The sequence below is a fragment of the Mastomys coucha genome, unplaced genomic scaffold, assembly GCF_008632895.1.
Source record: "Mastomys coucha isolate ucsf_1 unplaced genomic scaffold, UCSF_Mcou_1 pScaffold21, whole genome shotgun sequence".
In the NCBI taxonomy this organism is placed as follows: Eukaryota; Metazoa; Chordata; class Mammalia; order Rodentia; family Muridae; genus Mastomys; species Mastomys coucha.
In genome coordinates, this window is record NW_022196904.1 from 123,941,141 (window position 1) to 123,955,554 (window position 14,414).

Here is a 14,414-nt window from a genome sequence, read left to right on the forward strand (position 1 = left end):
AACTGCAGGAGAAGAGCCCGAGAGTGTGTTGCGTCATTCTTGCTGGTCGAGGGTGGTCGCGACACTAGATCCAAAATTATATGCTTGCTTTCCATGTTAATGGAAGCCTTGGCTTTATTTATTTGTTTATTTGTTTATTTTGGTGCTTGTAGTCTCTTCTGTAGCTGATTCTCCCGCTACCCATAATCAGTAGATTAGATGAAGTTTGCCAGCTGAATTTTTGCAAGTAATGGTGTAGAAATATAATTGTAAGGGAGAGAGTATGGGCACGTGGGCTGTCCTAGACAGGGCTGAGATCCTGTCTTCCTACCTTAAAGAACATCTTAATGTCTTAAGCAAAATCCTTCGAGCTTTAAAAGAAAAAAAAAGACAAACCATCCAAAACCCCAAGGCCTGGGAAGATGTCTCTGTCTGTAGTTTGTCTGCTCTGAAAGCATGAGGATATGAGTGTGGGTCCTTAGCACCCACACAAAAGCAAGCAGCGGTGTCATGTATCTGTAACCCCAGCACTTGGGAGTGGGTGGCCACAGACAGGTGCATTCCTGGAGCTCAGTGCCATTGAATGGAGTCAAACTCCAGATTCAGTGGGAGACCCTGTCTTACAATGGTAGTGGAGGAATAAAATACTCAGGGCTGGGCCTCCACGCATACACTTGTGCATGCACCTGTCTACACACACACACACACACACACACACACACACACACACACACAGAGAGAGAGAGAGAGAGAGAGAGAGAGAGAGAGAGAGAGACAGAGACAGAGACAGAGACAGAGACAGAGACACACAACACAGATATATCCCCCTTCCTTTGGACCTTTGAAAGCTAGTGTATTCAATCCTGGACTTTTCTGTTACGACCCACAAACAGTGCAGAGGGCAGCAGGCAGCTGCTCAAAGAGGATTCACAATTCTTTACAGTCTTTGTGGTTCCACAGATTATCCAGTTTGTAGTTTCAGGACTTAAATTTGTTTTATATTATTAGAAACATAGACATTTGTTCTTGAGCAGGAAGAGCCATTTGGGGAATAAGGCCTTGGCAGCTCTTTCTGTGTGGGTAGAATCTAGTAAGTGTGCCAGGGGTTAGCAGTTGCCTCCAAAAGGTGGGAATCACTCTCTGCCCCATTTGGTTCCTAAATGCATGTTGAAAGCTCCTACATGGAAATCATTTCATGGTAAATGTGGCTGGAAATAGTGAATTCAACTATATTGCTATTACGTACGTTAGCACTCAGTAATGAAGTATTTAACAAGTGAACCTTTTAAAATCGGGTTGAGTTTTCTTCTGAGAAGTGTTTGCAGAGATCTCACCTCACATGCTGTATGAATTCATGACAAAGTCCTTGTGGTTAAGGGAGAGCTGATTCTGCTGTTCCCTTTGCAGTGGACCTCCTGGGGCTGCTGAAGTGGAGATCTAACACCAACCTTCTGCAGCAGAACTTGAGGCAGTTGATGAAGGTGGATGGTGGTGAAGTGGTGAAGGTAATGTGGGCTGTGGAGGGAGGCTTAGTCTTATGTTTTGTGCCTGTTATTATGCACTGATTTTCTATTGGAGGCAGCTGCTAACCCCTGGAACACTTATTAGATGGCTACCCACACAGGAAGAGGGTAAGATTCTGGTGATATTTCCTTAACAGTGACTTAAGTTTGTATGTGCACAGCACTGCTGAGCTCTCTTTGGAAGGGCTAAGCAGCTTAATTTGGAAGTGTGAACTTTGAACCCATCTGCTCTGCATGCTGTTTTTTCTTTTGATGAGTCCTCAGTGCTGTGTTGACAATGCTCAATGGCCTCCTTCAGCCATGTCAGTCACTGCCTTCTTCTCTAGATTCTTAGTGTTTCCTGGGACATGGTGGTCTGTTTTTAACCCATGGGGACGTCCTGTTTGTATTGGGTTGTTTTCATTCTTACCATGGTCATTGTCACCATCCTTGCTACTGACTCGTGATTCTCTGCTTGACTCGGAGGTGACCAGGATAGCCAGCTCTGGGCATGGTAGACTGTTATAAGCACTAAGGGTTGTACCTGATCATTTCCTACCTGTGTGAGTGAGCTCATGTCCTAGCCTCACATTTTGACTCTGGAGAAATGTTAGCTACTAATTAATGTTGTTTTGCTTTTGCATGTATTTGTTTTTAATATTTTCATTATTTTTGGATTTCATACATTTTGACTATATTCACCCCTCCTTCCCTACCCCTCCTCCCCTCAGGTTCACCCAACACCTCATATTCTCCTCTCCAACTTCATGTCCTTTTTGAAAAAATAAATTAAGAACCTATAGATTCCAACTTGTAAAGCCCATAAATTCAGAAGATACTTTCACTCTGCACCTTTTTGATCTCTGGCTCTTACCGTCTTTTTAACCCCTTGAGCCTTGAGCCTTGGTGAGCAGGTATGATATAGTTGTATGATTTGTAGCTGAGCACCCCACAGACACTCTCTGTACTGTGTAGGTATGGTTCCTTGTTCAGACCCTCTCCACTCAGTGTCCTCCTGACCTGGGAGCCTTTAGTCAGAGCAGTGATCTGAACTCCTGTCCCTTTTGCTCTCTAATAATTTGTGCTTCTACCATACTGCTTCCTCTACCCCCTCCTCTGCTTTCTCTACCATGTTCCATATAAGGTTCTTGAATGACATGGAAATGTCATCATCATCAGGTGATCCCTCTGGACCCGGGGACACTAAGCTAGCCAGTGGCCTATGATGTTTCATAGAACATTTCTGGACTGCTTAGTCGGTGCATTGGCTCTTCAGTTCTTTACCCTCTGTGAGAGGAGCATGCAGTAGGGGACTGTCTTATCTCTGGAAAATTAATTACTTAAAATGGCCTTAATTAACCAGCAATGTGCTTAACTTTGGCGTGAATTAATTTGGTTGCACTACTTTCCTGCATCCGTTGTGTAACCGCTCAGACATGCTCTCACTAATCTTAAAATTTTAATCATCTCTTCAGTCCTGCTCTTGTACCAATGGCTTGGACAACATTAATTGCTTTTTAGACTTCTTTGGGTTCTAAATCCCCAGTTCAGATGGAAACTGGGTGGATAAATTAAAGTACTTTAAAGAGGTGCATTTAATGAAATATTGTCTTTTGTTTTGAAGTCCCAGTGTCATGCATTCATGATACTTCTATTGACTTGATATCTCACCAGGACAAAAATCTAGAATCATCTTGTCCTCTTCTCCATTTCCCCATAGCTAATGTATTATTATATCTGAATGTTCGCCCAAGGAAGTGCTTTTCCTATCTCTCCCTTCTTCTGGTGATTATCGGTTCTCCTGGCTGGGATGGGTCAACGTAACCTAGCCTTACCTGGTTCCTTCTCCCCTGTCACCACATTCTAGCCATGCTTGTTCCTGGATAGATGAACTGAGTTGTCTAAGCCATACAGTTTTGATGGTCAGTAGAACTCAAGCTGTATAGTTTTATAGGGCTCTTTCTTCTTTTTTTTTTAGAGACATTGATAAATGATGGGGTATATTCCATTCATTCCATGACTCCCTTGTGTGTTTTTATAGCTGGTAGAGGAGGGACAGCAGTGCCTGATAGATTGAGAAATGAATTTGTACATGTAGCTGGAGAAAATCATTTCACATGAAGGTGGAGAATGACGATGGCTGCCTGATTCTTCACTTGGTAGCTCATAGAGTAAGGGGAGGGGTGGCTGAGCAGCAGGCCTTTGGCTCTATGTAGGGATCCCTTCCAGATGCTTGTCTCTGTCTACCAGGTACTGTGTCGGGAGAGTGAGGTTCTGCTTTCTCCAGTTCTGACTCTGGGCTGCCGACCTTGTCATCTGTTTTAATGCCATTGGTAGGCCTATGGCAGGGAGTTTGCATGAACTGTGAGTAGCAAACTGTGGGCTTGCTACTCAGAGAGCCTGCTGGCAGGGACACTAGACTGTTAGCAGATGGCATGAAGTTTTGACCTTTGCAAAGATTTACAATCTGAAAACTATGGGGAATGTAACAAGGTTGTATAGACCTAAAATATCAGAGTTGATAAAGATCGTGCAATGTCCAGACTCAGTTCTTAATGGAAACAGGAGTTCATCTCTTACTAGTTGTCCCATTTTCTCTGTGTAGTAGAGGTTGAATAGTAGTGGGGATTCTTGTCTCTCTGAGCCCCAGCTTTCCTGCCAGTTCTTCTGGTTTTAGAGCATGAAGCACAGGTGGGTAGTTGGAGCTGGCACTAGTTTGGGAAGAGGTTCCTGTGACTTGTGTCCTCATGCTTCAAAAGGCATATAAGATCCCTTGTATTGTCTCTGAGAGCCTTTGGGTGCTCTGTGCAAGCTGAGCATCTCAAAATCTGGACCGAACATCTGATGCAGCCACCCCTTTGTTATTCTGCCTGTGGCCACTTCACCCACTTACTCTTTAAAAATAGTTTTTCCCCCTGTTTTTGAGATGTAACTTATATACCATAAAATTTCCCCTTTTACTCTGTTCGGTTCAATAGCTTTAATATATTTATAGAGTTGTGTTACAATCCTCAGTACGAACTCAGAGCAGTTTCTCTACCCATAAAAAAAGTTCAAACCTATCAGCAGTTGCTTCCCAGAGCCTCTGGCACCCACAGTCTAGTTTCTTCTCCTGTATTCGCCTCTTTTGGACATTTGATATAATGCAGTTGTGCCGTGTGGCTTCTGAGTCAGTTAGTGGACAGAGTGTCCATGCTGTAGCTTTCCTAGGACATGGCTGAATGATGGTCCCATGGGAGGATAGATAGGGATAGACAGAAAGCATTCACTTTGCTCACCCGTCCTTCAGTCGATGGACATTTGTATCATTTACTTTTTTCCAATGATAAACAGTATTGCTTTATGTCTTTTTGGCCGGCTTTGTGTGAACATTGTGTTTTTCTTTGGGATGTTTATCTAGAAATGCTACCGTTGAGCTAGAGGGTTAATAAAGATTTAAGTTTTTGAGGAATTGTCAAGTTGCTCTCCAGAGCCTCTGTACTCTTTTATATTTCTCAGCTGTGAGTGCCCAAAGGCCCCCACTTTTCTGCTCCCTCTCCCATGCTGGACTGTCATCTGTCTTTTTGGTGATGACCTTTATAGTGGGTGGGGCGTGGGCACCTGCATGGTTTCAGTTGTGTGTCCTTATTGACTAATGCTGAGGCGTTCTTACTTTGTTCTTTCATGGGCAGTATCTTATCATATGCTGTCTCTCTTATTCTTTGGCATCCCCACCATTGGGGATCTCACTAGTCCAGTAGAATCCAGTCCAGTTCATCTTACACCTCCTTTAGAGTGTGGTATTTGTGTGATATATCTCTGAAGTCTAATTTTTTTGTAATTAAATGAGTGATACTTGGCTTTGCTACTATATGGTCATTTCTTTGGTTGAATTTCAGTGGACTGTAGTAACAGTGTACCAGTTACTGGTGTTGCATACAGACTTTCCAGGACACTGCTCTGCTCCTCAGCTGCAGGCATACACTATCTGTTATTTTCTTCTTTATGGCTCAGCTAGTAGAAGGTCTTTTCCTTTCTCAGCTGAAATGGTGCTCTGTGACTTCTGCCCATTACTCATGGCCTCTTATGTGTGGTTGGGTAAGAATGAATCTGATGTGTCCTTATGAAAATGTGGAAGAGACTTGAGAAGGGTGTCTGAGTGGAGTGGGTGACATAGGGCATCTCCCAGCTCCAGCCTTCTTCTGGTGGGCCAAGGGTAAATTCCTTTGTGTGGAATTCAGTTATGTGAAATTTTGCTTCAACCACCCGTTACCTGAATAAAGTCTTGGAAATTACTAGTTTAATTACTTAATTCATACATTTATTGAGACAGGGTCTCACTCTGTAGCTCAGCTGGGCCTGGGACTCCCTTTATAGTGTATCCTGTCCTAGCCTCCCCAGTGCTGGGATTACGGGTGTGTACCACTATTCCTTGACTGGGGGAAAGTGGGTAAGCTGATGTGTTACAGGAGCCCATGGCTGTGCTAGGTTGGGGGAGGTAGGGTGCAGGGATGTTCAGTGACCTCTTGTGTCTTTGCAGTTCCTGCAGGACACCTTGGATGCCCTCTTCAACATCATGATGGAGAACTCTGAGAGTGAGACGTTTGATACCTTGGTGTTTGATGCGCTGGTAAGGGGCCTCCCTTTCATCCTCTCAGAGGGTGAGGTGTTCTTTCATGCTGCAGCCTTTGAAGGGGGAAGGGACCCATCCCTGTCACCTTGAAAGCCTTTCCTTGTAGAGTCAATCAAAAAGGAAGCCTGGAGGAGTTCAAATATACTTTGAATGTGAAACTATAGTTATGTTAATACCCTCTCTAGAGTAAGCAGATATAAATCTGAGAATGGCCTCTGCCTGGACAATTTCCAGCTCATTTCCTCAACACCACAGAGGAAGATTCCAGAATGGTTTTCCATATCCCACTCACGAGAATGTTTTGGTTATGTTTGATAGGTCTTTATCATTGGACTAATCGCGGATAGGAAATTTCAACATTTTAATCCTGTTTTGGAAACTTACATTAAGAAACACTTCAGTGCAACACTAGCCTACACGTGAGTTCTCTTGTGTTATTTCAAACCACGGCTTTCTTCTCTGATGTTTGCAATTTTCTATTGTGACTTTGGCCTATGACCATACATTTCTCCACTCAAAACTCTGGCTTTACTGGCATACTTTGTATTATTGTTTCCTTCTTAACAAACCTGAAAATGTTGTTGAAAGAGATGTATGATAAATTAGCCTTACATTGTGGAATAAATCCACGTTCTCCTCCACACCTTCCATTTATCTTTGAGAATTTCTGCTTATGTTCGATGAAGCTGATGTATGGATGCTGCTTCCTGTCACACTGCAGTCCCCCAACAAGCAACTGATGAATGAATAAATGGATGTGTTTCTGTTTTGAGGTTATTGGGGTTTTTTTTAGTGTACATAAAATGCAGTTTTGTATTCTCTAGCAAGCCTTCTTACTCCTTAAAGTATGTCTTCCCTTTTCTTACACAAATTTTAGCTTAAACTACTTAGATTTTTTTTTCTTCTGTCTATGTAGGATCTTTGTCTCCAGCCCTCTCTGAGCATACAGGGAACTTGTAGGGCTTGGGCCAACAAGATAGGTTACCTTCTGTTTGGTAACACAATTCTGGATGCAGGGTACATGGGCTTAAGTGACAGCTCTGTCCTTTATGAATTGTGTGATCTTAGGCAATTTGCGTAACCTCTCTGGCCTTCAGCCTTTTTGTCTATAAAAAAAAGGAAATGATTGTAGACTTGTTTGAGAATTCTAATGAGTTATTAGTACTCAGAATAAACCTTGATGCTTAGACAGCAAGCACTAAGCAGTTGTTGGGGTTCATTTACTTGGTTCGACTTACTCTCTTATGTTGGGATTTAATGACATGTATTCAAATTTTGTATTGTGTAATTGCATTGAAAAAATTAAAAAAAAAAAAGTCATGCTATTTCTTTAAGAACACCATACTTAGAGTCTATAAAATGAGTCCAGGGCCCCATCTGTGGTTCTGAGGAGAGACATTGTAAAAGCCTGTTTTCTCTGACTGTGTAGCTGTGAACTCAAGGTCCTGGGATGCCAGCCCTTGAAGCCAGTGGGTGGCACAACCTAGTGTTGTGCTGCAGATCCCCTCCTGTCCCATCCTGCATGCTTATGACAGGTGGCGGGTAGAGTCTCTGGCAGGGGTAGCAACTGCAGACGCTACTCAAGCTTGCAGAGGAAGCTGTATAGAACCTTTTATTAGTCTTCTGTTAATGTTTACTCAAAGCTCTCTGTTGGCTCAGTGGAGATGCCCTGTAGGTTTAAATATTGGACATTTTCTTATAGACTCTCTGGGAAAGGAACAAATTGGGGGCCTTCTTGCCCTAGTGACTAAGCATGGCTATTCAGGGATTGTGGATGTGGCCAGATGTCTAAGGACGCAGCAGGGTCTCCATATGTAGCTGATTTTAATTTTTTCCTTTCAAGCAGGGCTAATCATCTGTTTTGAGAGTAGCTTTCATACTTTAACTCAGGAGCCAATAGCACTGCTGAGTTCTACCTGTAGTATCTATTGCCTGGTATGTGCCTATCCTTGCTCACTGGTAGAAAATAAAATAGTGGAGTTGGAGTCCCTGGGGTATAGTTCAGTAGAGTGAGTACTTGTGTAGTATGCCTGAAGCTCTTAGTTTCAGATCTAGCATCTTAGGGCCTGGGTGTGATGGGTCACTCTCTGAGGGAGGAGTCAGGAGGATCAGAAATTCAAACTTATAGGCTACATTAGGTTTTGGGAAAGTAATCAATGGGAGAAGTTAAAGCCTCATTTTGTCTTTAAGCTTAGGTGAAACAGAGGCAAGAATCAGCATCCTCTTGTTCTGTCTGTGCTGTTTGCTGAAAAGGCTTGTGTTTTGGAAGTAGATGTCTGTACCACATTCTGATAAGCTGTGAATCTATTGTTTTCTACATCAACTACAAGAGTTAATAAAAAAAAAAGAGCCTACTTGGTAAATTATAAAAAATAGGAACTCACATATTTGTCATTATACTTAAAACAGTAAAAAATGTTTTCTTATCAATTAAAAAAAACATCTAAATTATGTGTGTATATGTCTATGTGGCTGCAGGTATGTGCATGTGAGTGCACATGCTTGTGGAGTCCAGAAGAGGGCACCAGTTCTCCTGGAACTGGAGTAACAGGCAGTTGTAAGCTGCCCTATATTGGTTCTGGGAATCAAACTTGGTTCCCCTGGAAGAGCAGGATGTGATCCTAACCACTGAGCCATCTCTTCAGCCTCTAAAACAGTAAAATTTTGATTCTATGGAAACTTTGGTTCCTCAGCAACAGAGCATTCAAACTTTGACACACCAAAGGAATAAGCTTTGACTTATGATTTGTAGCACCCAGTGAAAGCTGCCCCTACATATTATCTCCTTCCATTCCACGTACTCATAATGTTTTGTCCATCAGTTTAAATTACAGCACTATCTATTAAGAACCTCCATTCATCCTGTTCCCTGAAGACCTCAGCAGGTCTCATTATATTTCCCTATTCTTGAATAGGGAAATTGGGTAGATCAAGATAGCCTCGAAGTCACAGAGGTTCAATTGCTTCTGCCTCTCTAGTGATGGGATTGAAGGCATATTACATCTTTTGCCTTTCAAAGGCTATATGAGTAGAGAGAAAGCTCCCAGCACTGGATGCTCCCTTCAGCATCTCAGCTCCAGCATAGCTCCCTGCATTGACAGTTCATGGAGGCTGGGACACCATAGCTGTGACCAGTACTGATCTCATTGAGAAGAGAAGGAGGTGCTCCTATGAGGACTACTCTTCATGTAACCTTCGTGCTGTGACTCTTTTCTGTCTCATGCACGGGGTCTCATGTGGTTGCCACGTGTGCCCCATGAGTATAACTGAGGCTCCATTTGCTCTGCCCCATTTTTGGCTTCTGTTAGAGGTTTTGACCTTTGTGTAGTCATGCAATGGCCATGCAGACTTATTTTCTGGGTTTGGGCCATTCTTTTTGTAGAACATAATTATTATTTCAATCCTTTCTTTGATTAATGAGTTGGAAGGATTCTCATTCTCAAGAGTGTGCTATGGATTTTTTTCTTTTGTTGTTGTTGTTATTATTGTTGAGTGGTGATGTGAATAGAGGTGAAGAGATAAGCTATTGTGAATCTTGGAAAAATAACAGGAGCTGTGTAAGACAGCCCTGTGCCAGGTATTAGAGGCTTCATGGAGTGGCCTTTGCTTTGGGGCACTTCCCAATGAATGAATCACAGTGCCAGACTCCATGGCAGATGGATCGTATAGGCCAACCTTCAGAACACACAGTTTACAGCATCATACAGACTGCCCCCACAATGGCTCAGGCTTCCTTTCTGGAGTGCTTTAACCCGCTCAGGGTCAGAAACACCTTCTTATTTATTTGGACACTTACAAATGTAACTTTTTTTTATCTAATTAGCATTGTATTTAGGGGGCAGGAGGGTGTCTCACGGAGGAAAGCCATTGCCTGTGCTTTCAGAGGATCAGTTTGGATATGTAGCACCCACATGGCCGCTTTCAACACTCTGCAACTCATCAGACAATCTGATGCCTTCTTCTGCACTCTGAGAGCACTAGACACACATGTTGTGCACTGGCATATATGCAAGCAAAAGAACCATACATATCAAATAATTTTAAAAAAAAATTAAAAAGTCAAAAAAAGGTGTGTATGTGTGTTGTATATACATATATGTCTGTGTAGGTGTGTGTACATGCATAGGTCAAGTGCTGATGTCAGAAGGCCTCTTTCATCTCTCTCTCCATCTTGTTTTTTGAGGCAGGACCTCTCACTGAACCCAGAGGTCACTGACTTGCTTAGACTCACTGGCCTGTAAATTGCACAAATCTTTCTCCTCTGCTTTTGCCTTGCCAGCGATGGTATTGCAAGCATATGCTTTTGTAGTGGGTCCTGGGGATTAACCTTAGGTCCTCATTCTTGTGTGATAAGCACTTTACCCTTACCCACTGACCCCTCACCCTCAACCTATACACCATGGTATTTTTGCTTGTTTAAAAATCAGAAGCGGGCCTGGAGAAGTGACTGCACGTACTTAGTGCTCCTGCAGAGGACCTGAATTTGCTTCCCAGAACCACATGTTGGCTCATAACCACTTATAACTCCTCTTCCCCAGGATTTGAGACCTCTGTGGGTATCTGCTCACATGTGATATATATAAACTAGTACAGGTACATGCACGTACACCTAAAAATAAGTAAATATTTAAAGAGAATAAAATTTGAAAGATTTTTGTTCATTGCTACAGTAGTGTAGGAAGAATCATTTTATGAATTCATGAAATAGTTTTTCCATCCTTGTATCTAGTGCCAGAGACAAGATGTCTGTACCATATTATTTCCCCCACACAAGGAAGACTCCTCTTGCCCTCAGAGTCAGTGTCGCTCTCAAAGAAGCAGCCATGTTCCCATTTCTATATCAGAGCTCTGTTTTGTCTTCTCTTAAACACCATGAACTCTTGTGCACCTGGCCTTTTCTTTCAGCATAATGCTTTTGAGCTTTGTCCATATTGCTCTATGTGTCATTGTTTGAATTGGATTTTTTTTTTAAATCTTAGTCATAATTGACTCCCATGATTTGTTCAGTCATTATTGATAGATGTTCGGGGGGCAGGGGTTCCTAGTATTTTGCATAAGGCTGAAAATTCTTGTGTTTTATAGACACAGCATTCATTTCTTTCAGGACTAAATTTGCTGGACCAGAGAGATGCACATGTAGTTTATGAGATTATTGTATTACTATGTATTTCCTCCAGCAACTTTTTGCATAGACTTGGAAGGTGTGGCCTTGGATATACTTCCATGGGTAGAGGGCTCAGAAGCCCTGGGGTTGATCCCTAGCACATAAACAAGGTCTGATAGCACACATCTGTAATCCCAGCATTCTTGAGGCGAAGGCCAGGGGATCAGAGGTCCAAAGTCATCTTCAGCTTTGTAGTGAATGTTAGCTGGGTTACATGAGATCTTGTCTCAGAACTGAACCGAACGGAACCGAACTGAACAGAACTCAACCAACAGCCCCACCAATCCCTGTTAGTGGTGATAGAACCTCCTGTCTGGCCTCTCCCTTTGCATACGTAATAGCTGAGCAATGTTCTCCTCTCTTTCATAATTAAATTATTTCTGCAACTCAGAATGGGCATCGTATTCCTTATATATTTTATTGCTGTAGATGAAGCTGATGGAGATGTTACTGAATGCATGAGTAATTGTTGCTGTATGAGTTCTATAAAGTAGACTTCCTGATGTCAAAGGATTGGAATATTTTTGCTTGTAACTGGTATCAATGAGAAAATACCCTGATTGAGGTCGTAGGTTTCCTTTGAAAGAGTATCTTTCTCATTTTCCCCCTTCTCTTGTCTTTACTAGGCAAACACTTCACTTGTTATTTGCTTCTATCATTGTATTATTTACTTTTTTCTATGTGCTGAGGATTGGATGCTGAGCTCCCCCACCCCCACAGGCGTCTTCCTCCTGAGCTGCTTTCCCATCCCTGCCTTATTTTAACTCACATGTATTTGTTTATTAATGATACTGATCACTTTTTAAAAGTTACATTACTCAAATTTTGTTTGTTTGTTTTACATCATCCTTTTCACATACCCTGAAGGTCTGAATGAATCTGTTACCATTTGAACTCTCTGGTTATATGTAATGAAATAAAATAGGAAAATCTGAGGCTTTTCCCTGTGCCAAGAATGTTGTGAAAAGGTGTCTATGGCTGGGTGTGGTGGCACACATCTTTCATCTTAGTACTCTTGAGGCAGAAGCCCTTCTGGTTTATCAGTGGTTCTCAACCTTCCTAACAGTAACCCTTTAATACAGTTCCTCATGCTGTGGTGATCCTCAACCATAAAATTATCTTGTTGCTACTTCATAACTGCAGTTTTTGTTACTGTTGTGAAACGTAATGTAAATATTTGATATGCAAGATATCTGATAAGTGACCCCTAATGGGTTTCAACCCACAGGTTGAGAACCACTGAATAGTAAATAGTCCCAGGGCAGCAGAAGTACATTGAGAGACTCTGTGTTAAAACACAAAAATAAACAAGCCCCATTACCCCAAACCCCCAAAACATAAGAAGCTGTGAATTACAGAGTCACAGTGGACAATTCGTTTGTGTTTACTTTCCATAGTGAGGTCTGCCATGGGATGGATAATTTGAAAAATAATCCTGATGAATTTGTATGTGCTGTGACTTGTGTAAACTTTTTTCATGTTAGTGATTTGTTTTATGATCCCAGTTTATAAATATGAACATGAGAAATACAGTTATTATTTATGTTTTAAAAATTGAATGTTTTAGGGTGAATGCCATTACTAAGTAATGTAATATCTATTCTAAAAATGTTATTATTATTATTTTTTACCCTCTTACTAGAGATCCTTAAGAAATTCATTTAAAATTTAGCACTGTTTATTTGCATTGCCATCTAAAAATTTCCAGTTCAGTGCAAGGTCTTTAGTTGCAGCAAATTAGCTAATCTGAACAGGTGGCTGATGGTCCTGAGTGAGGAAATATTTCATCCTACCCCTGTAAAATTCCTACCCTGCCAGGAAGGTATTTTATCAGGTGTTCTGCCTGATTAGAAAACCTTTATGAATATGCATGTATTCGTATGTGGAAATCAGAATAAAAGTAATGCTGTAAACTTCACTCTCAGTTAAGTGTCCAGTTTGGATTTCTGAACCCTTGATTGACATATATTTCCCTCTTGATCAGGAAGCTGACCAAGGTGTTACGGACCTACGTGGCCAGCGCAGAGAAGCCGGGAATCAATGAGCAGCTGTACAAAGCCATAAAAGCCTTGGAGTACATCTTCAAGTTCATAGTGCGCTCACGGGTACTGTTCAATCAGTAAGTGTTCAGCGAAGGCCCTATGAAATCTTCACCTGCCCCTTTTTTTTTCCCCTTCCTCCTCTCTCCCACCTTGGTCCTCCTCTCTGTCCTTGATTCCTCGTCCTTCTTGCCTTCTGTCATGACCAAACACTCATCGATAAAGGGCAGATGTGTGTTTGCCCGTGCTGACCCTGACAGCTTCCGCAGCTGTCCCTGCAGAGGGTGTGGTATCCCAAAGGCTCCGAAGTGTGCCTGTGAGCCAAACTGTCTCCTGAAAGCATTTGTCACGCAGTGCTGGGCATCCACCAAGGGCTTGGCAGTACTTTTCAGTATATCTTCATAGAGCAAAAAGCCCCACAAGAGCAAACGGAAATGAAACAAGCAATGAGGAGGAAAAGCCAAAATCAAGTTGTACTGTCTCATGTGGGAGCACAGCAGGGCCCTGGTCATTTTTTTTCCTTTTGGCAGAATTCTGCGCTTCTCCAGTCACTAGAACACCCTTGGGCACTCTGACTAGTGAGTGGTTCATGGCAGGTGACCACCTTTTTAGTTAATTTTGTTCTTGAAGCAAGTTGGGATATCTGTGACTCGAGTATTTCAGAGAATGTTGGTCTTTTATAAATTGGTACTTAAAACCTCCATGGCTGTGCTGATAAAACGAAGTCACCTTGCAATCTCCCCAGCATCTGAGACCAGCGGGAGAGATGTGCAGGTGGACAGTCAAGGTGTAGGGTGTGGCGTGGACTCTGCTTCTTTTTGGAGGGTGCCATTGTTTTTGGTGACTTACAGTGGATGTTGTGTGCACTTGGTAGCTGTTCTAGGTTGATTGGTGTTTTTCTGGTACACACAGAAATGGGCTTTGTGAATCCACCAATCACAGAACATGCTGCTTTGCAGAGAACAGGGCACACAGCATGTTATCAGTGAAAACCCGGCCTAAAGTTCATTGGACAACTATCTATACGTATTTTCTCTAAGCTTCGGCTTCACCTGACTGACGTGGATATGTTCATGAATGGCAAGAGGAAAGGGGAAGAAGGCATACGGAACGCCGCA

The 14,414-nt window shown here is 42.3% G+C and overlaps 1 protein-coding gene across 2 annotated transcripts in view; it reads left to right on the top strand.

Moving 5' to 3' along the window:
* Window positions 1-14,414, top strand: part of Dock1 (dedicator of cytokinesis 1) — a 506,850-nt gene that overhangs the window by 111,498 nt on the left and 380,938 nt on the right. For both annotated transcript variants that reach the window (XM_031388636.1, XM_031388635.1), the window contains exons 19-22: window positions 1,387-1,484; window positions 6,001-6,090; window positions 6,412-6,512; window positions 13,242-13,376. In XM_031388636.1, the coding sequence (XP_031244496.1) occupies window positions 1,387-1,484; window positions 6,001-6,090; window positions 6,412-6,512; window positions 13,242-13,376 (424 nt within the window). The remainder of the gene's footprint in view (window positions 1-1,386; window positions 1,485-6,000; window positions 6,091-6,411; window positions 6,513-13,241; window positions 13,377-14,414) is intronic.